Source organism: Martes martes (genome assembly GCF_963455335.1).
Source record: "Martes martes genome assembly, chromosome: 8".
Classification (NCBI taxonomy): domain Eukaryota; kingdom Metazoa; phylum Chordata; class Mammalia; order Carnivora; family Mustelidae; genus Martes; species Martes martes.
Genome location: NC_137895.1, coordinates 37,053,744 through 37,076,486, shown reverse-complemented (window position 1 = coordinate 37,076,486; position 22,743 = coordinate 37,053,744). Strand labels below are relative to the sequence as shown.

The 22,743-nt window shown below is 37.4% G+C and overlaps 1 protein-coding gene across 6 annotated transcripts in view; it reads right to left on the bottom strand.

Moving 5' to 3' along the window:
- Positions 1-15,475, bottom strand: part of PPFIA2 (PTPRF interacting protein alpha 2) — a gene marked incomplete at both ends in the record, with an annotated part of 479,299 nt that extends 463,824 nt beyond the window's left edge. For all 6 annotated transcript variants that reach the window (XM_080810779.1, XM_080810781.1, XM_080810773.1 and 3 more), the window contains one exon: positions 15,227-15,475. In XM_080810779.1, the coding sequence (XP_080666905.1) occupies positions 15,227-15,475 (249 nt within the window). The remainder of the gene's footprint in view (positions 1-15,226) is intronic.
- Positions 15,476-22,743: the final 7,268 nt, after the last annotated feature.

Below are 22,743 nucleotides of genomic sequence, written 5' to 3'. Positions count from 1 at the left end.
AAATAACCACTAATTTAAAATCCTATATCCAGTGAAAACATCCTTTAGGAATAAAGATGAAATAAAGATGTGTTCAGAAAGTCCTAAGCTGAGAAATTACTCACCTGTAGACTATACCAAAGGAAATTTTGAAGGCTTTTCTTCAGAAAGAAGAAAAATGAGTCAAATGGAAGATTCAAGATCCAGAAAGTGGAATTAGTAACATAAATGGTAAATGTGTGACTAAATCTAAAGGAATATTGCCTGTATAAATCTACAAAAGTGTATCTTTTGCATCACACACAGGAGGCGGGAAAATACACATTAATACACATTAATCTTACACTTTAGCATACTGAGTTTGCACATCACAATTTATACTTTATACATTGACTGTTAAAGAATAGTAAAACAGGTGCCTGGGTAGCTCAGCCGGTTAAGCATCTGCCTTCGACTCAGGTCATGATCACAGAGTCCTGGGACCCAGTCCTGCATCAAGCTCTCAGCTCAGTGGGAAGTCTTCTACCTCTACTTCTGCCCCTCCCCTCTGCTCATGCATGCTCTCTCTCTTTCTCTCTCTCTCAAATAAATAAATAAAATCTTAAAAAAAAAAAAAGCAAAACAGTATAAAATTGACAGGATAATGGAGGGGAAAATGAATAATAAAAAATGCATTCAATCAATTCAAAAGGAGCATGAAAGGTTAATAAATAGAATACAAAAAAGACAAGGAAGATAGAAAGCCCTTACTAAGACAGCATATTAAGCACAAACATTCAAGTAATCACAGTAAATACAGAGACCAAAGAATTAAAAGAGAAAGTTGTCAGACTGTATACAAATAAAATCAAAGAACCATTTGCTATCTGTGCATAATATACAGAGAAACACAGACACACTGAAAGTAAAAGGACAGATAAATATGTACAGTACAGACTAACAAAAAAGAGATCCTCTATCATATAATTAAAATCAGACAAAGGAGAATTTATGAGCAATTTATGAGAAAATGCCTGTCTAGGAATAAAAGCAGTCACTTCATGATGTTAAAAGTTCAATTGGCCATGAAAATAAAACAATGATATAGTAGAAAGCAACTAATAACAGTCTAAAACATATGTAAAAATTAATAGAATTGTAAGGAGAAATAGAAAATCTATAATCATAGTGGGAGACATTAAAATTTGTAATTATACCAACATAGAACTTTAGACTTAGAGCTGTAAAATGAAGTTACATTTTTAGAAAAAAATTAAATTTACCTACAACATTACTAAGAAAAGTGATTTCAGAGATCAATCTTTTCTACTAAAAGACATTAACTGATAAAGTTCTTCTAACTCAAGCAATGTCAACTGCCATGGATTACGTGCAGATTGTATATGGTTCATGGGACCATATTCTGATGACAGACTAGATCAGGCAACTAACTAACAGAATTTTTAAAATGATATTGTGTACAAATATAGTTGAATAATGTTTCTCATATACAAAGTTAATAAGAAAAAATAATCTTGCTATTATTTGGAACTGACTTATCTCCTTTATATCAAATAGATCCTTAGGTAAGATTTTCTTATGAAATACTTTTAAATTAGTAACCACTATTTTTTTTAAAACTCACAAATTAATGATCTTTTTGTAAGTCACTAAAACAAAAATGCACATTCTAAACTCTCACATAAATATATAATAAGTTTTGAGCCAAAATATTACGTATTTTAATTGAACCAGAGTATCTAAAAGTAGGCATAAAAAGACAATCATAAGTAAGAATAATTCAGGAAAATTAGTTTAATACAACACAATGCAGTGCCAAATTCTAATCGCATCCATTTTTGAATAATTTCCTCTAATTAACATCAAAACTAACATGGGTTTGCAGGCAGAGTGATGTTTCAAAGCAGAAATTTTTGTCTTACGTTGAATACTGTAAGAAACACCTGTCAATCCTTATACCAGCCTTTGCAGGCAATCTGAGATTTCTTGACCTTCTCCTGGGAGTGAGAGTCAAGAGGAGTATTTACGTTTTTCCTATACTATTCCAAGTTCCAGTATCAAGGATCTCACTTCTCAGGAGGCAAAAAAGTATTTAAAAAATGTCATTTGGGGAGAAATGTGTCCTAACTCAAGGCCCAAGAAAGACATTACCAATCACTCAAAATCTCACTTGATAAATTCTGTCATGTTTGGGGGAAATTAGTAGATCTGCATTTTTAAAAAAATTATAGTCACAAACTCAGTTGCAATGCAAAGAATAATTTAATTTGGATATATTTTTTAAAGATTCTATTTATTTATTTGACAGAGAGAGAGATACCACAAGTAGGCAGTCAGAGAGAGAGAGGAGGAAGCAGGCTCCCTGCCGAGCAGAGAGCCTGATGCGGGCCTCAACCCCAGGACCCTGGGATCATGACCCGAGCCAAAAGCAGAGGCTTAACCCATTGAGCCACCCAGGTGCCCTGCAAAGAATAATTTAAAATTCAAGCACTATGGGGCACCTGGGTGGCTCAGACAGTTAGGCGTCTGCCTTAGGCTCGGGTGATGATCCTAAGATCCTGGGATGGAGTTCCACATTGGACTCCATGCTCAGCGGGGAGTCTCCTTCTCCCTCTCTCCCTACCTCTCCCCTTGGTTGTGCTCTCTCTCTCTCAAATGAATAAGTAAAATCTGCAAAGAAAAAGAAAATTCAAGCACTATGTTCCTTTGAGCTACTAATCTTCACTAAGAATTATTCACATAATCTTAACTGTTAAGTAATCAGACAACAAATTTTAGGCACCTACTAAGGTCTGTGATATGTAAGCTAATAGAGCGCTACTGTTTTGTAAGCTAATTAAGTAGCAGAGATCGAGGCAAAGATGTGTAATATAATTAGATAGAGTGTGATAGTCATGCTTGTAAAGCATTCTACAACTATAGTTCTAAACTCTTTCTTTTCTCCAAACTAGAACACTATGATGGCTGCTCTCTAGCCTTGTGCCATAAGGTCCTGAAGAGAAAGGTCCAGAAAAAGTCAACAGCATAAATTTCAATATCTCTGTTAACTAATCTAGAATTTTTCTTCACAGATTAATAAAAACAAATTAACCACATGTGTGCTAATACTAAGTACATCAAATTAGACTATAAAATATAGTGGAATACTCAAGTTAGAAATTCATCTTGAGACTACTAATGGTTGTTTTTCTGTTGATATCATTCCTTCTGAGAGAATAAGAACAAGCAAAAAAAAAAAAAAAAAAAAAAAAAAAAAAAAAAAAGCCAGGGGGGGAGGAAAAGAATCAATAATTAAAAGATAAACTGTTCAAAAATAAAAACTAACCAAAGTATTCTTTTATTTTTGTCCTTCCATGAAATGAAAGTCAGATATACATTTCAAATAGTGGTAGTAGCATCTCATTAGTTATCCACACTGGTTCTTTCATGAAAGCTGGCTTAATTTAGGACGTAAACTCTTTAATAAAAGAATATGGAAATGTGAAAAGAAATGGAATTTGATGTAAAAAAAAAAAAAACTTGGACTACTATCTTTTATTCATACCGTCAAAGCAAGCCATTTACATTCTGATCTCCCTTGCTCAGATTTATAAAATATTAAAAATGCCACAATCTCTTGACATAAAACCCACTTCATTCCAGAAGGATCTTTGAGGTGTAGTATCAACACCAGCTTCATATATACTATGACTTTAGTGTTATAAACACTTTAGCCATAATGCTCTGTAAACTGATGTGTCTTCTTGTTCTGTCAAGATATTTAATATATGCTGTATAATTTTTTACGGCTATATGAGACTTGCCAAATAAGCACAAAGTAGATACCACAGAGAATATGTTCAACAAGCAAAAGAATGACTTTTGTTTTCATTTCATTATTTAGTACTTTGGAACAACAGTACAGGCCAGACACTGCTGTGGGCAGAAAATGCAGCTGTAAACCATTAGAAAAGAATCCCCTGGCTTCATGGAACAGAGTCTAGTGGAGGGAGAAACACATAATATAACAAGGCAATGAAATAAAGTATACACTGTGTTGGATGGTTGTGAGTGCCATAGAAAAAGGCAGAAAACAGAGATTGGAAATATTAAATTTACTTTTGACTACGTTGATCAGGCATGGCCTCACTGAGGAGATGGTACCTGAGTAAATTCCTGAAGAGTTGAGAGAGCAAGTCACCTGTTGTTTTGGGGACAACATTCCAGCCCTAGGGAATAGCCAGTGCAAAGTCCCTAAGGCAGCTGAATGCCTGACACATTGAACTGCAAAGGACACCAGAATTGTGGGAGTAGAATGGATTAGTTAGAAAACTGCAGGAGGTGATGTCAGACAGAAAAAGGGAAGGGGACAGCTCTTAGACCTTTAGGCCAATTTACAGACCTGGGCTTTTACACTGAAAAGGGGAAGGTTTCAGAGATTTGAGCAGATGTAAAACAAAATTTGACTTACCTTTTACCAGAAGCAGGATCTTTCTTCTTGTTATTTTGGCAACAGACTGATGAGGTACAAGGACCTAAGCAAGGAGCCAGTTAGGAAAATCCTGTCTAATTTTAGTTAGGAAAATCCTGTCTAATCCAGACGAGAGAAGGGGACTCTGACTAGGATGGAGTTGTGGAGGTGGTTGTTGGGGTTCAAGTCTACATATATTTTGAAGATAAAACAGAGAGACTTTACTGCTAGACGGAATACAGAATGTGTGAAAGAAATAAAACACTGAGGATTTGGTGTAAGCCAACAGAAGATTGACAGGGCTATTAATTGAGATGCAGAAGAGTAAGTGAAGATCATAAACTCAGTTGGGGACATGTTAAATTTCTGCATTTGACAATAGGAGTCTGATGGTCATGGGAAATGTTTAGCAAAGCTGAAACTGAAATCCAGGTACTACTATTTCTTGTTAAATACTTTACCATGCAAACCATACTTTCTTGCTTATAAAAAGTATCTGATGGGCTATAAGGTATGCTCAATACATTAAAAGGTAAAGTCATGGTATTATAAATATAAAGACTTGAGATCCTCAAATAATTGTGTTAATTACATAAACATAAACATAAAATTACATATGTAATTATATGAACTCTAATAATATTTTCCTATTTAATTCCTAATAACATTATTTGCCTTATTTTTTTTTAAGATTTTATTTATTTGACAGAGATCACAAGTAGGCAGAGAGGCAGGCAGAGAAAGAGAGGAAGGGAAGCAGACTCCCCGCTGAGCAGAGAGCCCCACGCGGGGCTCGATCCCAGGACCCTGAGATCATGACCTGAGCCGAAGGCAGAGGCTTTAACCCACTGAGCCACCCAGGTGCCCCCATTATTTGCCTTATTAAAATGTAGGAGTAGTCATGAGAAATACTTTCAGTGGCCCATGTGTCATAAAGAAGGTTTCCAGAGAAGCTTAATACTTCTTTATATCCAATGAGCATAATGAAATGAAGGAGATGGCTCAGAGTAAAACAAAAGTAAGCCATGAATAAAATCCTGGTGAGTACCACTTACCAACTGTGTGGTGTTGAACAAGTTACTTAACCTCTCTGTGCCTCGGTTGTATCATCTGTAAAATGGGAATAATAATAACGACCTCATTGGAATGTTTTGAGGATTAACTGAGATGATACATCTAACCAGTTTAATGAAAGAGCTGGATCCAGAAATCAATATTGTTATATCTCCTGATTCCCTCAGATGAAGAAATGAACCCCAAAAGAAATTGCAGGCAGGTGTCTTAGCTTTTCTGTTCATGCTTAGAAAATAAACTATCTGTCCTTTTGTTTGGAATCAAATACTCTAACAATTTCCTAGTTCTAGTTCCACACAGGACTATGTAATATACAACACCTTAAGCTCCTATCCCACCTACACCTCACCTTTTTCACTCAGCTCAAGCTTATTTCAAGCTTTGGAGTCTGCAATGGAAGATATGGACACAGTGGTCTCCCTTTATGCTGACATCCTACACTCATAGCAACAGGTCCTGACCCTTCCAGAGTCAGAGCCTGGGAAACTAAAACTGGAATGAAAGATCACAGTGAAATGTGGCTGACACAGATGTCATCTATGGTCAGGGCTTTCTGAGTGCAATCGATGACCCTTCTTCTGGGATAGGTTCAAGACTTTCTCAAAGAACCCATCTTCCTCAGTTTTACTTGACTCACTCTTAGTTTCTTATTTGGAGTCAGTCCTCCAATTCATCTCTCATTATTCACCACCTGGGGACATGGGGTTAAAAATTAATAACTTAACTTTTTTTTTTTTTTTTTACATTGGAGGACTTGCAAGTTTGCCTACCATGCAACCCTTTAATCTACTACAGAGGCACGGGCATCTCTAGCCACAGCTGTGTCTTTTAGACATCCGACGCTTTATCCTTCAATGTCTGGAGGAAATACATCAAGCTCTCTTAAGTGTTTTCCCTGAAGCTCTTCTCACTTGGTTCAACGGAAGGGTAATCACCCCATCCCTCATACATGGAATGGTAGATTATGCACAGGAAGCCAGCAGTTCTCCAAAAAACCCCAGTCTCTCTTCTAGCTTTACCACCTCAACATTTGTAGAGTCTTAAAATGGAGCTTGAACTAACATTGGACTTATTAGTTGGATTATGTCTTAGCACTTTCTGTGGATAAGGTCTTACACCTCACTTTTTTAGCCTCCCTTTAAAGAGAAAGAACGACTCCAATTTGAATATCTGAATGCTTAAATAAAGCACCGCCTGGCATAGTGGGAGTGTTCAGAAATATCAGCTATTGCTATTATTCATCATATCTTTATTATTTAAGATTTAAGGAGTGGCTAGATGAGGAACTGTTCACAAAAAAAGAAATAGGGGGGTACCTGGGTGGCTCAGTGGGTTAAGCCTCTGCCTTCAGCTCAGGTCATGATCCCAAGGTCCTGGGATCGAGCCCCGCATCAGGCTCTCTGCTCAGAGGGGAGCCTGCTTCTCCCGCCCCCTCTCTCTCTGCCTGCCTCTCTACCTACTTGCAATCTCTGTCTGTCAAATAAATAAATAAAATCTTAAAAAAAAAAGAAAGAAAGAAAGAAAGAAGGAAGAAAAAAAAAAAAAAGATTTAAAAACCGAGACAGTGTGGTGTCATATAAGTTAAAAGAATAAGATGTTTGACTTTTTTTGTTTTGTTTTGCTCTTTGAGAAGGGAGCAATCACAGTGTCAAACTTTGCAGTGAATTTTAATAAAACATACCTACTGCATTCATCAACTGCTTACTGGTGACATCATTTTGAGCAGGGAGCCAGGGAGGGCCAGACTTCAGTTGCTCAAAGGTGAATAGAAAATGAAGAAACTGAGACAGTGAGAGCAAACAAGTTGGGAAATAAAGTGTCAGGAAAAGAAAAGATAGATTGGTGGCTAAGCAGAGACATGGTGTTATGTGACTTTTTTGTTGGCCTTGTACTTTTCCTTTTAAGAAATAGATTTGAATATGTTACTAAAAAAGAACAATTTGATAGAGCAAGAACAATTGAAGATAGTAGATACAGAGAAAAAATAATAATCAAAAGGACATGAGAATAAGGCATCAAAAATTTAGAGGAAGGTATTAGCCTTAACCCAGAAAGGGCAATGCATAAGATTGGAGAACAGAAGTAAATGAAGATGAGTATGAGAGTAAATAAGAGTACGGGGGTACATGGGAAAAGAATCAGTATTGAAAGACAACATAATGAGTAGCTAGAAAAGGAATGGTTACAAAAGAATTAAGGACATGGGAATTGTAAGATGAAATAATTAACAGCATTTCTTGGCACCGAGATGCCAACGGGCATGAAGAATGAAAGAGGATCACTAGATTTGCAAAATATGTATCCATTGGTAGCATACACAAGTATATCTTTAAGAGAATGATGCTGATAAAAGCCTGATTATAGAGAGTAAAAAAGAGATATAAATAAAGTGATATAAATCATGAGATACAAAGGCTGTTTGTGAACACCATTTCATTTGGCCAGGGGAAAAATAACTAACTGGAGGCAAGAAAAGCACATTGAGAAAAGAGAATAACTACAATAAGAGGTAGCAAAAATGCAGCATCTTTGATGGGAATAAGGGATAAAATGTTTAGTGCTGTGGCATTAGGTTTCATTGGAAAGGAAAGAGCTCGATCCGGATGTTATCTTCTCAGCACAATACGAAGGGATGTTGTTTGACTTAATCAAGGGACATGTGAGATTGGCCACTGAGGAAGTGGGAAATTTGGGAAAACCCTTTAGCAGGATGTAGTTAAGAATTTTTCTTTATAAAAAGGCCAAATCAAGGGACTTGCAAAATTTGATAAAGATTGCTGAAAGTAAGGATTTTTAGTACTTTCAATTTGTGCTAGTGTTCATTATTACCCAGCAAAATTGTGCAGTTAAGGTTGGCTAAAGATAATGATGATAATATCTATAGTAATAATAACAGCATCAATAGGTGCAATTCACATTTATTGAGCATGTACTATCTGTGAAGCACTGAATTGATCATTTGACATGTTCCAGCTCATTTATTTCTCATAATGATCCTATGAGGCAGGTTCTATCATTGTTTGAATTAACTACTTTGACCAAAGTCATTGAGCTAGTAAGTTACAAGCCAAAAAAAAAAAAAGATATCTAGGTATTCTGCCTCCAGGATAAAAGTGACTTCTGTAAGTGTCACTTAAATGCTTTGTGTTCTAAAAATGTCAAATTATAAACATATTCCTGCTCTCCACAAGTAGCCTCTTTCAACTTAATTTCTCTTCAGGGTATACTACTAGTGCACCCCAATTTATGAAAAATGCCTCCTGACATTTTTAAATGTTCAGGGTTTCAGAAGCATATACACACACCTCTTTTCAACCACGCCCAGGAGAAAATATCATCCCTCCTTCCAATTAAGGAAATAGAGTTCCAGAGAAGTCAAGTTACTCACCAACAGTCCCTCAGCTAATAAGTGGAAGAACTCCAATTCAAATTCAGATCTTCTGACTCAACTTCAAAGCCTTGACCATTCAGTTCATTACCAATCCTTGTGCATCCTTTCTCCTCAATATTATTTCCATCTCTATTGTCTGTCTTCGATTGAAGACTCACAATCTTATTTCAAATTCCCACAACCCTCTAGAACTATTACATTATCACAATAAGCTCTCCTTAATACAATAATGCCCCAAATGACTCTTTTAGCTTATATTTGTGGTAAAACAATTGCAGTGGTGGTCCTTGTGCTCCAAACCTCCCTATAATTTTGTTATGTAATTTTGTATTGCATTCCACTCTGTGTCTAGGCTTGACCATCAGATATTACCAAAAGAAGACTCAAGCGAAAGCTTAAAAAGCACTTGCTTATTTCTGCTTTGCTCTTACTCTTCTTCCATGACCATGAACCTGCCAGGGCTGGCCTATTGCAGGACTACACACACGGATAGAGCTGAGTGGCCCCAGTTGGTCCAGCCAAGGTCATTCTGGATCAGACAATAACCAGTTAACATACAGCTAAACTGAGCCAACCTCCAGCTAACCAATGGCATAAATGAGCTAGCCAAGATCAACCAATCCAAGTCAAGATCAGCTGAATTCCATTAACCCAAAATTTTGTATGAGATTTGACAGCGTCACATAATTTTATTTCTTTTAGTTTTTATTAAAATTTCAGCTAGTTAACATACAGTGTTCTATTAGTTTCAGGTGTACAATACAGTGGTTCAACATTTCCATACAACGCCAGTTCTCATCTCCATCACCGATTTAAATCCATTCCCCCACCCACCTCTCTTCTAGTAACTATCAGTTTGTTCACTACTGTTAAGAATCTCTTTCTTGTTTTGCCTCTTTCTCTCTTTTTTTCCCTTTGCTTTTTTGTTTTGGTTCTTAAATTCAACATTTGAGTGGAATTATATACTATTTGTCTTTCTATATAGTTTAATTTGATTTTTTAAAGATTTTATTTATTTATTTGACAGATCACAAGTAGGCAGAGAGGCAGGCAGAGAGAGAGGAGGAAGCAGGCTTCCTGCTGAGCAGAGAGCCTGATGTGGGGCTCAATCCCAGGACTCTGGAATCATAACCCAAGCCAAAGGCAGAGGCTTTAACCTGCTGAGCCACCTTGGTGCCCCTATATAGTTTAATTTTAGCAATAGCTAGCTGATGAGTATATTATGTAATCCATCCTAATTCAAAATGGCAGAATGATAGTCCTCCATTATTACCTCATCACCAGTTCACTCAAAATTCTACTGATCATTCTATATACACACACCTATTGTTTACTGTCACCATATATATGAACAGGTCATATTCCTGCACTGCCACTCCTACCCTACAACTCTTTGACAAACAAATCTGTCAGTTATTCTCCTTATTTAATTCCGATTTAGTCTTAGAAAACAAAAACAAGGGCACCTGGGTGGCTCAGTGGGTTAAAGCCTCTGCCTTCGGCTCAGGTCATGATCTCAGGGTCCTGGGATCTAGCCCTGCATTGGGTGCTCTGCTCAGCAGGGAGCCTGCTTCCCTCTCTCCCTCTTTCTGCCTCTCTGCCTACTTGTGACGTCACTCTGTGTCAAATAAATATATAAAATCTTTAAAACACACACACACACACACACAAACAAAAGCAAAAACCAGGTATGTGGCTAGTTCATCTGTCTCCTTTGTGAAAATTAGGAACCTCAAGCCTAGCCTAGAAAGAAGAGTATAGACTGAACTTCAATCCCCCAAAAATCTTTAAGAGGACCTATGTAAAACTCTACTATTCCACAGAGAATATCCTTGAATTCTTTCCAGTATTTTTAAAAAATATTTTATCTATTTATATAACAGAAAGAGAGAGAGCATAAGCAGGGGGAGCAGCGGAGGGAGAGGGAGATCATGACCTGAGCCGAAGGCAGACACTTAATGAACTGAGCCACCAAGGGGCTCCTCCAAAATTTTTTGAAAATACCTCTTTAAGATCACCTTCCACATGAAACTTTCTGTATTTAATCATATGTCAATATTATAGCTCAAAACTTTTTCAGTACTTCTATAAACTTCTGGTACTATATTAATTTGGATCCATTTATATATTTTTTCTAAGCAAGCCTATTTCCCGCGTTCTCTGGGAGCCAAATTATGTTCCTTTTATTCCTTATCCCCTTTACAAATATATGTAACTAGTTAATAAGACCCTCAATATATGCTAAATAAAGTGCTACAGAGAAATTATAAACTTCTATAAATAATGACTTTCTTTATTAGTGAGAAAGTGAGAAAACTCACTTCCCTTACCTTTCCTTTAAATATTCTTACTAAGCATATTAGTAATTGACAAATAGCTGTCCTGTTTTAAAAAAATTTAAAACTATTTGGTCAATATTACTAGTAAATTATTCTAATGCTCATTGACATACATATACAGAAATTAATTTATCTTTTGGCATTCTGGATAAACAGACACAAGTCTTTTCATATTTAATGCATTACAAATTAATTAGTTCTTACTTGTATTATTTTCTTTAATCATCACAAACTACCCTGTGAGGTGTTAGTATTCACTGATTTTTGTAACATGGAAATTTGAAGTCCTGATGCAAGTTGATGATGTATGAAAGAGTCAGAATACAACCTAGACCTTCCTATTTCAAGTTTATTACTCCTTCTCCATCCAAAGTAATATGCATTTACTTCGGGTTTTACTTTGAAAGCCCTCACCATAGACCTGGTACTCCACTGGTTCAGAGCATGGTAGATGATTTTGATACGTTCCTGTTCTTAAGGAGCATATAGTCTAGGTTGGGAAATGGGCATGTAAGCAGATAATTTAATGATAAAATGGGAAATGATAAAGCTAAGGAACACAGGGTTTCAGAGAAGGCTTCCTGGAAGAGATAAAGTCTTGGTTAAGATGAGAAGTGAGGCAAAGACATTGGTGAAGAACATTATGGGCATAGAGATGAATATGCGTGAAGAAGGTAGAGGAAAAGCGTGAAGTTTCATGGCCTGTAAGAGCATGACATTTGTGTATTATTCAAACACATGGCATGACACATTTGCTAAAGTGGAAATGTTAGGAGAGAGGAGATGGAAAAAGAAGGAAGTTTGGGACCAGGTGCCAAAAAAAAAAAAAAAGAAAAGAAAAATAGAGATTTGAGAATTATTCAAGAGATTAAAAACAATGTGGCCCAATGATGACTGAATTTAGGACTTACAGTGTCTGGGTGTGGAGACTGAGCATCATATTTGGGTAGGAAATAGAAGACTGAGGACAACTGAGTTTGAGGCACATTGAATCTGAGGTTCTATGGAACATTAAAATGCATCTGTGCATAACAAAGGTAGAAAATTGAGTGTGTAGCTTAGAAATACCAGGCCTGGTGATACGAAATTACTAGTACTCTTTGAATACCCAATCACATATGAAAAACTAAACACTATGGCTACAAAAAAACTTTTATTTACATGGTTAAGATTGTTAAAATCATTGGTACATTGTTCATAAAGAAATGTTCAGAGAGAAAGTGTCTACAGCAAAGCACCAAATCACCAACACCTAGAAGTATTGTATAAAACATAATATGTCATAAAGTTTGACGCTGCTTTGAATTCTAGCCCATGTTTGTTACAATAATTTTCATTTTTATTTTATTGTAGTTTTCAATTTGACATGCTTTATTTATGCCTCAAAACTCACATTTATAGTTATTTTCTCCTCTCAGCTAAATATCCAATGCAATGCCACCAAACAGCACAGTCACACTGCTTACAAAATAGTCAAAAAGATTCAAAGGTACCAATTAAAGAAGAATATCCCTCTATTGCTTGCAGAAAACCTACAGCCCTCAAGGTGCAGATTAAATTATTAAAAACTTTCTTTAAAAATATGACAGGACCAAAAAAAAATTATGACAGGATCATCACTTTCTTTAAGGACCTGTGGATTACTAGCATTACTCAAATATTCATAATAGTAAAATGCAAATCAATATTGAAAAAATCTCAATGTATTTGTAAAAGACTTTGGAACTATGTCTATTTAATGGTTCAGAATCCACAACCTGTAATTCCAAAACCCATACACTTTGAAAACTGTTATTTTATTTTTAAGCGTGTTGCAAACTTGATTGGTACAAAACTAAACCTGTACTAACATGAGAGATTTATGGTCTTTATTTTTCCCATGCAATAGGAATATTCAAAGAATTCTCTTCAGAGATGAAAATGTATAATTATGGGGTGCTTCCCCAAATCCATCTGGAGAAGTGTTCCATAATATACATTATATACATACAAAAAAATCAAGAAAATTCTGAACTTTAAAACACAACTGACCCCAGGGGTTTTGAATAAGAGATTGCAGACCAATATAATTAAAATTCAAAACTTAAAAGTTTAGATTTTACTATAATCAAGATATTTAATATAACAGAATTGCTAGAATTTATTTAATATTGTATCTTTAAGAAAAGATTTATTTGTAAAACATAGTAAGTATGAAAACATTTCCAGTTTTCTCCTCTTTTCCCCCAAAATATCTTGTTCACTCATTTTTTTTTTACAGACAAAGAAAAAACTTAAAAACTTAAATTATTCCTAGAATCATTTTGATAGATTTAGGATTCAAACTGACAGTATCAGGCTTGACTAAGATACACAAAGATAATGCAGGAGGGATATATGCATAGTCCTACATGTAGGACCAAGGAATCAACTTTTAATAAGAGTTTAGGGAAAATAGGAACTCATGCAGCATTTATGCAACTTAATCATAAACTTCAGATGACCACTGTCCCAGGGCATACTGAAAGTACGTTGAACCTGCCCCCAGGTATAATGTAATCCTAGGCTTCCTTAGTAAAGCACTCTATCCAGAAAGAAAAATGATTGCTCATTCTGTGCTTATCACAGAAGATAATGAATAGTGTGAGGGGTTCAGGAGCCAATCTAACACCATTAAGCAACTCAGATAATCTTAAAGGAGAGTAAGCATGATGGTGATCTTTCAAAAATCACCTTACGAAGAACAGTTGCAAAGACTGAAATGTCAACCTTGAAAAATATAATTGGTGAAGCTATGATAATTGTCTTTTGAAGTGAATCAACACTTCCTATATATTTAAACAAACCAGTGAGAGTTACTGAAAATAGTATTGTATCTTAACATAAGACAAACTGACTGAAAATGAAAAGAACTGGAACAGGGGTTCTTCATTTACAGTTATAGGGTTATTGGATAGAGATGTCATAAAGGGCTCTAGGTGATTCTTTCCATTCTGAGAGTCTTCAATATCTCAACATCGCACTTCAAGTTAATAGTACAGCTGGGTTTAGAAGTTTATCAACTTTGCTTATATAACTTTTAATGTTTATGAAAAGATATTTGCTATAAGACATAACTTTACAGAGGGAGGTCAACTCTTCAATATTTCTATACTATCCTTAAAGTAGAGGGCCAATCAAATTTATATTCAAAAGAAAAACATAGTGTATTGGGGTGATTATTAAAAATCTCATTCATATCCTATAATCTTTCTCATATCTAAAACAAACACAAGTGTTCTAGTATTAAATAAGAAGACTGAGTCTCAATATCAATTTAGTATATAAATAAGCTTGAAATCCTTAAAATTATAGCTTTTCCTATAAAATAAGACTCTCGACAAGCATATATTTTAAAATACCCAATCTAACAATTTTAAGTCTGTGAGAATAAGGCTTAAGTTTTGCCTTTCTCTATTTCCCTAAATATATTTTAAGGAAACTGGTTGAAATGTTTTCTGAGAAGAGGGGAAAATACATGGATAATTCCAGGAATTTTTGAGCAGGTGTTAGGCATTTTTAAAGAAAGACAAATAAAATATAATTAGACAGTAGACTTCCAAACTATAATCATTTCCAAAGATAGACCACACAGCTAAAAATGGAAAATACATATTTCCAAATGTCATAATACTGTTTAAAGAGCAAGAAAAAGAAAACTAACTATTCCCACATTCGTGTGGTTGAATGCTGATCAACAGCTGATAGGCCTATCAAAACATACAGATAAAATTTTCAAAAAAAGAGAGAGGAGACAGGAACTCAGCCTTCACACCCACCATCACCAATGTACCATAAATTTGAGGTAAGATTTTTGTGTGAACTAATAATTTTTTTATTTTTCTCACCAAAACATGCATATGATATAATTTAAGGGAAAAGATAATTATAAAAGTAGAGATAAAGCAAAGCTTATTTAAGTCTTGTCACTTTCGCAATTGCAATAGGAAGAACAAATACTACCAGGAAGCATACCTGTGGCAGGGCTGAGTTGAGCTGTCGCTGGAGGGAATCTCTGTCATAGATGACATCCTGCAGTCTTTGCTGAGCAAGTGAGAGGCTTTCTTGGGTCTCCCGAAGGGTGTCTAGAAGACGGTCCCTTTCATCTAGCATATTCACCATCAGCTGCTCAAAATGGGAGTCTGAGTCCGAGCCACTGCTTTGGGACCCCCTTTGGCTCATTGGGGTGTCCTCATTAATCGTGGGCATCACTTCACACATCATTGCTTAAAGGAAGTAAAGGGGAGGGAAGTCTTAGTAAAGAAACAACCTGACCTTCGACTCACCAAATTCTGCACTCATTAACCTAATTGTCTCTTTTTTTCCCCTACCCCGTCCCAACTCCAACCACACTAAATATTTTGAACTCAATGAACTATGATTCATTGACTCCCTCTATCTATATCCTTCCTCTTTTACTGATAATGTATAAAGCTCCTACCTACAAAATATAGGTTGGTTTCACCTACCTCTCAAAGATTTGTGGGGTTTTTTTCATAACTTATTCCTCCAATTCAATTCAGAGTAATACACTATTCAACATACTAGTTGATCAACTTTCTACCTGTGTAAGTTGACAAATCTCTTACAGAAAATACCACCATCTTACCCTTATTTGTTATATTTTAAAAGCAAGCACAGTGTCTGGCACTTCATGGGTAGGAAGAAAATGATTTTTGAATGACTTCAATAATTGAGTGAATTAATGTTCACCCTTGAATTTAGGGAATCTATAAATAATTAAATATTTATTTTATGTAATAACCAGTTTTTAAATTTTTTTCAGATTTTATCAACAGGTTTTTTTTCTTACCAACTAGTTGAAAGTTTCTTGACTTTACAACTCCCATTTTATCACTTTATGGGCTCTCTGACTAAATTGTTAAGGTGATCTACACAGAATAGATAAAGTGATATTGACTACATTAAATATAAACTTTGGGAAATAGACTGAGGTGCATAAGTTGGTTTAGGTTATTATACTGCTAGTTGCCCTTAATATTCTTTTGTTTCCTGTGAACTGCATTGTCTGTTTTCCATCGAAACAATACAAACTAATATTCAATATTCCAGAAAACAGAAACCATAAATTATATTAGCTAATGTAGTTACTTCACATCTCAGCTGTTAATCACAAACTTCCAGTCATGAAATAAATGAACTATTTTTTAAATCACTTATTAACTTGATTTATAACAGACAACAGACTTTAAGATGCAACACTGATCTATTGCATGGCATTTTAAATATCGGAAATTATCCCATTTTTTCTTTTATCTTCTTTCTTACACTCAAGAAAGAATCAAACCCATCTCAATTTCAGTTGTTGTACTGAGGCCAGAAGCTATTAATTAGAGGGCTTGGTTTTGCAGAAGGCTGATGTGGAGAAATGCTGGTTTGGCTGTTGATCCTGAAGCATTCTCTGGTTTTATAATGCAAGGTCAATTCATTTTTCTGCCTATATATTCCTGTCCCTAGGGAAAATATTTCTGGTGATATAGTCAAATAAAATGTCAAGACCTAACAGCTCAATAGTTAATTACTATTATGTGATTCTTCAAATAAATTGGGTTATTGAAGAGATAAATTCAATTATCTGAATGATTCTGTGAGGGCCCACTGAAAACTAGGGAGAAACTTTTTAAAAGATAAGAGGAAAGTATTTTATTACTGGTATCCTATGTAAAAAAAAGGGGAGGGGTTTGAATTTTAGGATAATTTAAGATAATATTTGGAATTATTGCTCATCACTCAAAACACTGGGCTACCTGAAGGCAAATATTTGACTTGTTAATCACCCTAAATAGGGAACAGAATAGGTATGTAAGATGTATTTAAATGCACATGCGAGTGTGCATGCATACACGTACACACACACACACACACACACACACACACACACACACATTGTTACTGTCGCTAACCACCTAATGATGAAAAGAGAGTATATTTTTTGTATTTTTCTCCATTTGAATTTTATTTAAACATTATCACAAAGCTGGAAAAAGGAGACTCTTTTCTAACTGCTATACATTTTCTTTACATTAATTGAAAAGGAATTAGGAAAAAAATGTTCTAACACATTGGAATATTAAAAACAATTAGTTCACATGCCATGCATGAGAATCTACACACTGAACAGCTGTGTCATTCTGAGAAATCATTACCAAGAGCCAATGTGTTTCTTTTTGACATTTAAGGTTAAAACAAAATAGTGGGAGAGGAAATGATAGCACTGACAATTTGTGCCAAAACACTTGCAAGGCTTACATCTTGGGGTTACTTAAACATTCTTAAATCTCTATTTTAAGTCATATCCCTCTTGGAAAAAAGCCATTAGCACATCTTCACTCTGAGTTACTTATAAAAAAGTTTAAATTCCTAGGAAAAGCATAACTGCAGTGATTACCTCAGCTACAATTTCCTTCTGAATACAGGACCCTAATTCTAACAAAGGCATGTTGCCACCATGAGATAATAAACATTCACAAACTTTAGGTTCTCATATCAGTATAAAAGCTGGTCTCCCATTTAGTCAGTCCAAAGATGCTATGGTGAGAAGCAGCTTAGGGACTTAGGGTCTTAGTCTCTTAATTCTACACTCAACTTGATTCAACTCCACTCCTGCAGCATTGGAACCAGAACAAGTCACATCACCTCTCAAAACTTCAGTTTTCTCTTCTGTAGTGAAATGAACCCATGACTTTATTTTTAAACAAGCCCATTGTAAGTCTCCAACAGAATACCTGACTGAGATCCCATAATAAAATTTAAAGGGCAATTACAAATACAAGTATTTATTTATTTTATAAGGTGACCAACATTCACCTTGGCAGAAAGAATATTGTGCCTTTATGATTCATTCTGATCCCACGCCTAAAGTTTTAATTCCAGTGGGTACTCTGAACTCTCCAAATCCAACTGGGAAAAATCAAAGTTACTAAATGCTAAAGTTACTTAGGAAATAAAATGAATTCATCTGTTTTTTTCTTCACCCATAGTCAAACCAAATGAGTTAAAGTCTTCTCATCAAAACTAGGAGGAAAAAAATTTTCTACAAAAAATAAAGGTCACTTTCATGAACTAGCTTAGTTCTTGCATTAGAATGGGGATTCTAATATAAATTACAAACTAGCTGTATAACCCTGAAGATAGAGTATAACCCATTTCTTCAATGAATATTTAGATATTAAAATCAATTAAAAATCTATATTCAATGTTCAACACCCTTTTATAGAATGGACAACATCTGAAGTAACTTCAGATGTTCAGAGGTGATTTACCTTCTATCTACTCCATCCTCATAGGCCACTTTTAACTTTCACAACCATTTTCAGTATTAAAAATTGTATTGTATCACATAATTCCTTAAAAACCGGGGAGGACATCCTAAGAGCTCACTTTGATATTTGCCTTCCGGGCACCCCTCCCCAAAGTCAACTGGATATATGAATTGTTATCCTTTTCTAAATGTTGCTTTTTTTTTTTTTCATTAAATTACCTAAGGTTTTAAGACCTAGTTAGAGATATTGTTCATTTTGTTGCAAAAGGAAAAATAATAATAAAATATCTGGTTGGTTTAATTATCCTGGTGCTTAAATTTAGCTTGAAGAATCTGATACCAGGAAAACCAACTCCCTTACTCTTAGCACATAACCTTGACTATCTTCCAAATCCCTCAGATTTCAAAATAAAAGTTTTGAATGCCCGCTGGAGTCATCACCCAAGGGCTTTCAAGATCCAATGTGTTTCTTAGCAATGTATGCCTCTGAAGCAGTACCTATTCAGATACGTTAGTGTCACAAAAGGCTTTTTTTCTGTCAATGAATCACTTCATAGAAGCAGATCCCTGGGATTTAGACCCTCCTACAGGCAAAGATGCAATTATTCTCGGTAGTTAGTTTCCTCTTCAAAGATTGAGTCTTAAGAACCAACCCAGCTCCACCTCAGTTAACCCACAAGGAGTAATTCGGTGAGAGAAATCCTAGCCATTGTCTGATTACATTACATGAATATTCCTCCTCCTATTTAACTCTTTGAAATCCCCTGTCTTCGGGAAATATTAGTATCACCTCTAATGGAAGCATTTTACACTTTCTTTACAGATGGCCAAGAGCCAGCTCTAGCCACAGGGCTGGACAGTTCTCTCTCAGCCACACCCCCTCCCCACCACCACCCTGAAGTTGACTTAATAATTTCCACACCAGAATTCTTTATCTCTCACCCAAAAAGAGAGAGCCAAGTAGGGAGGAGGTGGAGAAATAGGAGAAGGGAGAGGATGGGGGTGGAAAGCAAAAAGGTATGGAGCAGTAACTGGCAAGGAGGAATTTGCATCTCATCTTCCCTGGGGGCGGGGTGGGGCCGGGGAGGAGGGGGGTGGGAAAAAAAATAAAGCGGAAGGGAAACCTTGTAACTCAAACACAGTTTCTGTACCTAATGTCTGTAATTTCGGGTCCTGCTTCTTCAATTGATCAATGACAACCGCAGTCTCAGGCTTGACGAGAGGGGAAGCTCACACCCGGCACTCCTGGACCATTTCCCTAGCAACCGGAGGAGAAAGGCAGCTTAGACACTCCCGTGCCCCGGCGCCCTCCCGGAACGTGCCCCGGCTGGGTGGCGTGGCAGCAACCCGGCATCTTCCCGCGGCTCCTTCAGCAGCCAAAAGGAGAAGCGTCCATCGGAAAAATGGCATATTACAAATTTTGCTTTGGGAAGCTGAGCTCGGTTCAGACCATTGTCAAAAGGAGGAGAGGGGGAGGCGGCTCTTAAAGCCGTAGCGGCCCCTTTGCCCGAGCAGCCTCGACTCCCCGCGTGCAGCTGGAGACCCGGGGCGGGGAGCCGGGCGCTGGGGACCGGGTTTGACTTACAGAAACTTAACCAAGCGACGCTGCTCCCCCTCCGCGCCCAGGCCACCCAGAGGGTGTCCCTCCAAACGGGAGCTTTGGGGAAAGGCGTGAGGAGCATCTGGAAGGGAAGTTCTCCCCCCCAGTTCCCCTCCCGGAGCCCCTCCGGAGTTCACGGCTAACGTCGGGAGTTGGCAAGCGAAAGGGAGGCGAGTCCCCAGGGATGCGGGAAGCACGGCCGGTCCTCTCCCGGCCCCCAGGCTATTTCTAGGCTAGGGCGTCTCACTGAACTCAAAAGAGGCGCCTCTTCTCCGGAAAGGCAAGCAGTCGGTCCCCCACACCCAGTTTCTCCTCCCAGCCTCTTTGCAAGCCTCGTCGCTTGCATCAGTCGGCCGGAGGAACCAACCTGCTGGGAGCCGGTGCGGACGCTACAGCATCTTCTGGCCTCACTTGCCTCGTGCTGTGGCTGCTGCTGCTCCTCCTCCTCCGTCTCTCCCCCCTCCTCCTCCTTGGCAGCCGCCACCTCCTCTTCCTCTGGAACAAGGGCTTCCCCTGGAAGCTGCTGCAGTGGTTTCCACCGGCCCTTAAATAAATTCTGAAGTAATCACGTCTTTGCTCTCCTCCTCACGCACACGCGCTCGCGGATACACACGACTCGCTCAAAGCCGTTCCCGGGCTGCTGGCGCTGGCGCTGGTCCCAGTGCCCCCTGAGAAGCCAAGGGCTGGGGATGGGCAGGTGTGGGCAGGGGATAGGCTCTTCCGTGTCTGGGCTTCCCCCGCACAATGGTCTCCTCAGGAAAGCGTGTGTTGGCGCGTGCTGGGGGAAGGCGAATGAATGCGCTCGGGCACCTTCTGGCTCACTGGCCTTCCCGTGCTTGTCATTTCTTTAAGCAGCTTCCTGCTCCCAGGACCAGGGCATGGTAGTCATGGTTGACCTGAGTCAAGCTAGGGTGTGGTGGCATCTGTCACTTCTCACTACCTCTCCCGCTCCTCTCCCTTCATGGCTTTGGCGATAAGGATTGTATGTTTAGTACTCCCTGCCCTGGTAAATTTCAGCTTTGAGCAAAGTCTGGTTTCTAGAACGCGTTCCAGTTCCCCCTATATCTACACATCCCTTTACCTATGCTTTCCTTTTGCCGCTGCTGTCCATTCACACAGACCCATCCCACCAGGTATAGGGAGAAGGCAGGAGAAAAAAACCAGTACCTAAACAAAAAGGAAATTTTCAGTGATGGAAATTAGCATATCCTAGTTTTAGCGGACAGGAAGAGGGCATGGAAGAGGGAACTGGGAGAAGGATTAAACATTAGGTTTAAGACGGGGATTAATGCAAGTATCTTGCAGAAGCAGTGCAAGAGATCCAAAGGCATATTTCATTTTTGGTTAACACAAAGAGTCCGAAGCTAACTAAAGAAACAGTATTCAAATACCAGCTCACTTAAATTAAGTACATATTGAGGAAACAGAATCTTTGTCTTCTGAAGTAGACTTTAATTCAGTTAGCAACCCCACAGTGGAGCGTGTGAGGCCACGCTCCTGTATCCACCACCTCCCCCCACACTGTTATTCAAATTCTGCTTCACAACATAATCCTATAAGAATTAAGTATAAGAATAATTAGATGATTCATTAGATGTCTACTGGAGCATTAGTTCTCAGACACAGGGTGCATACAGATTACCAATGGATCTTATTAAATTGTAGATTCTGATTCACTAGGGCTGGGGTAAACCCTGAGATTCTGTACTTCTAACAACTCCCAGATAAGACCATACTTTGAGTAGGGTCTAAACCACTCTATCAACCTACTATTTGATGTGGCTTAACTACTCTTAACTACAGAAAACTCATGAACTCATGAGACAGCCCAGTCCATTTTAGATAGGAATAATTTAATAATAGCTTTTGCATATTAATCAGATATCAGTCCTCTTTTAACTGTCACTCTCTGGAATTGCCCAGAAAACATAAAATGTCCTTTATACATGAGAAAACCTCCTATGTCAAATAATAGTTAATATGTCTCTCTGCAGAAGAATTCCTTCCTTATTAAACCTTGGTTCTGATTTCCTTAGTAAACAACACTTGCCAAGGACAGCTTCAGATGTTGTTACCAATTCCAAGAAGTGTGTTGATTTTCCTGACTCCCATTCACACATCAAATAAAAGTTTTAATTCTAACTATAATCCCCACATTTGGCTGACACACAGTTAAAGGATACTTGGTAGTTGATATCACAGAAAGGAAGATTTTGGTAATGGAAGGCAGGAAATAGTCATGAGTAAATATATTTTATTTTATTTTATTATTTTTAAAAGATTTTATTTATTTATTTGACAGAGAGAGACAGTGAGAGAGAGCACACAAGAAGTGGGAATGGGAGAGGGAGAAGCAGGCTTCCAGATGAGCAGAAAGCCCAATGTGGGACTCGATCCCAGGACCCTGCATCATGATCTGAGTCGTAGGCAGACACTTAACAGCTGGACACCCTGGCACCCTTTAAAATATTTTAGTAAGAAGAGATAGTCTTCGCGGTTATTCTCAGCTTAGAAACTATACATTTTCCTTTTCTCACTACTAACACCACTACAAAAAAAAATAATAGTAATAACATTTTCTACCAAAACTGAGGGACATTTTTAAGCAGC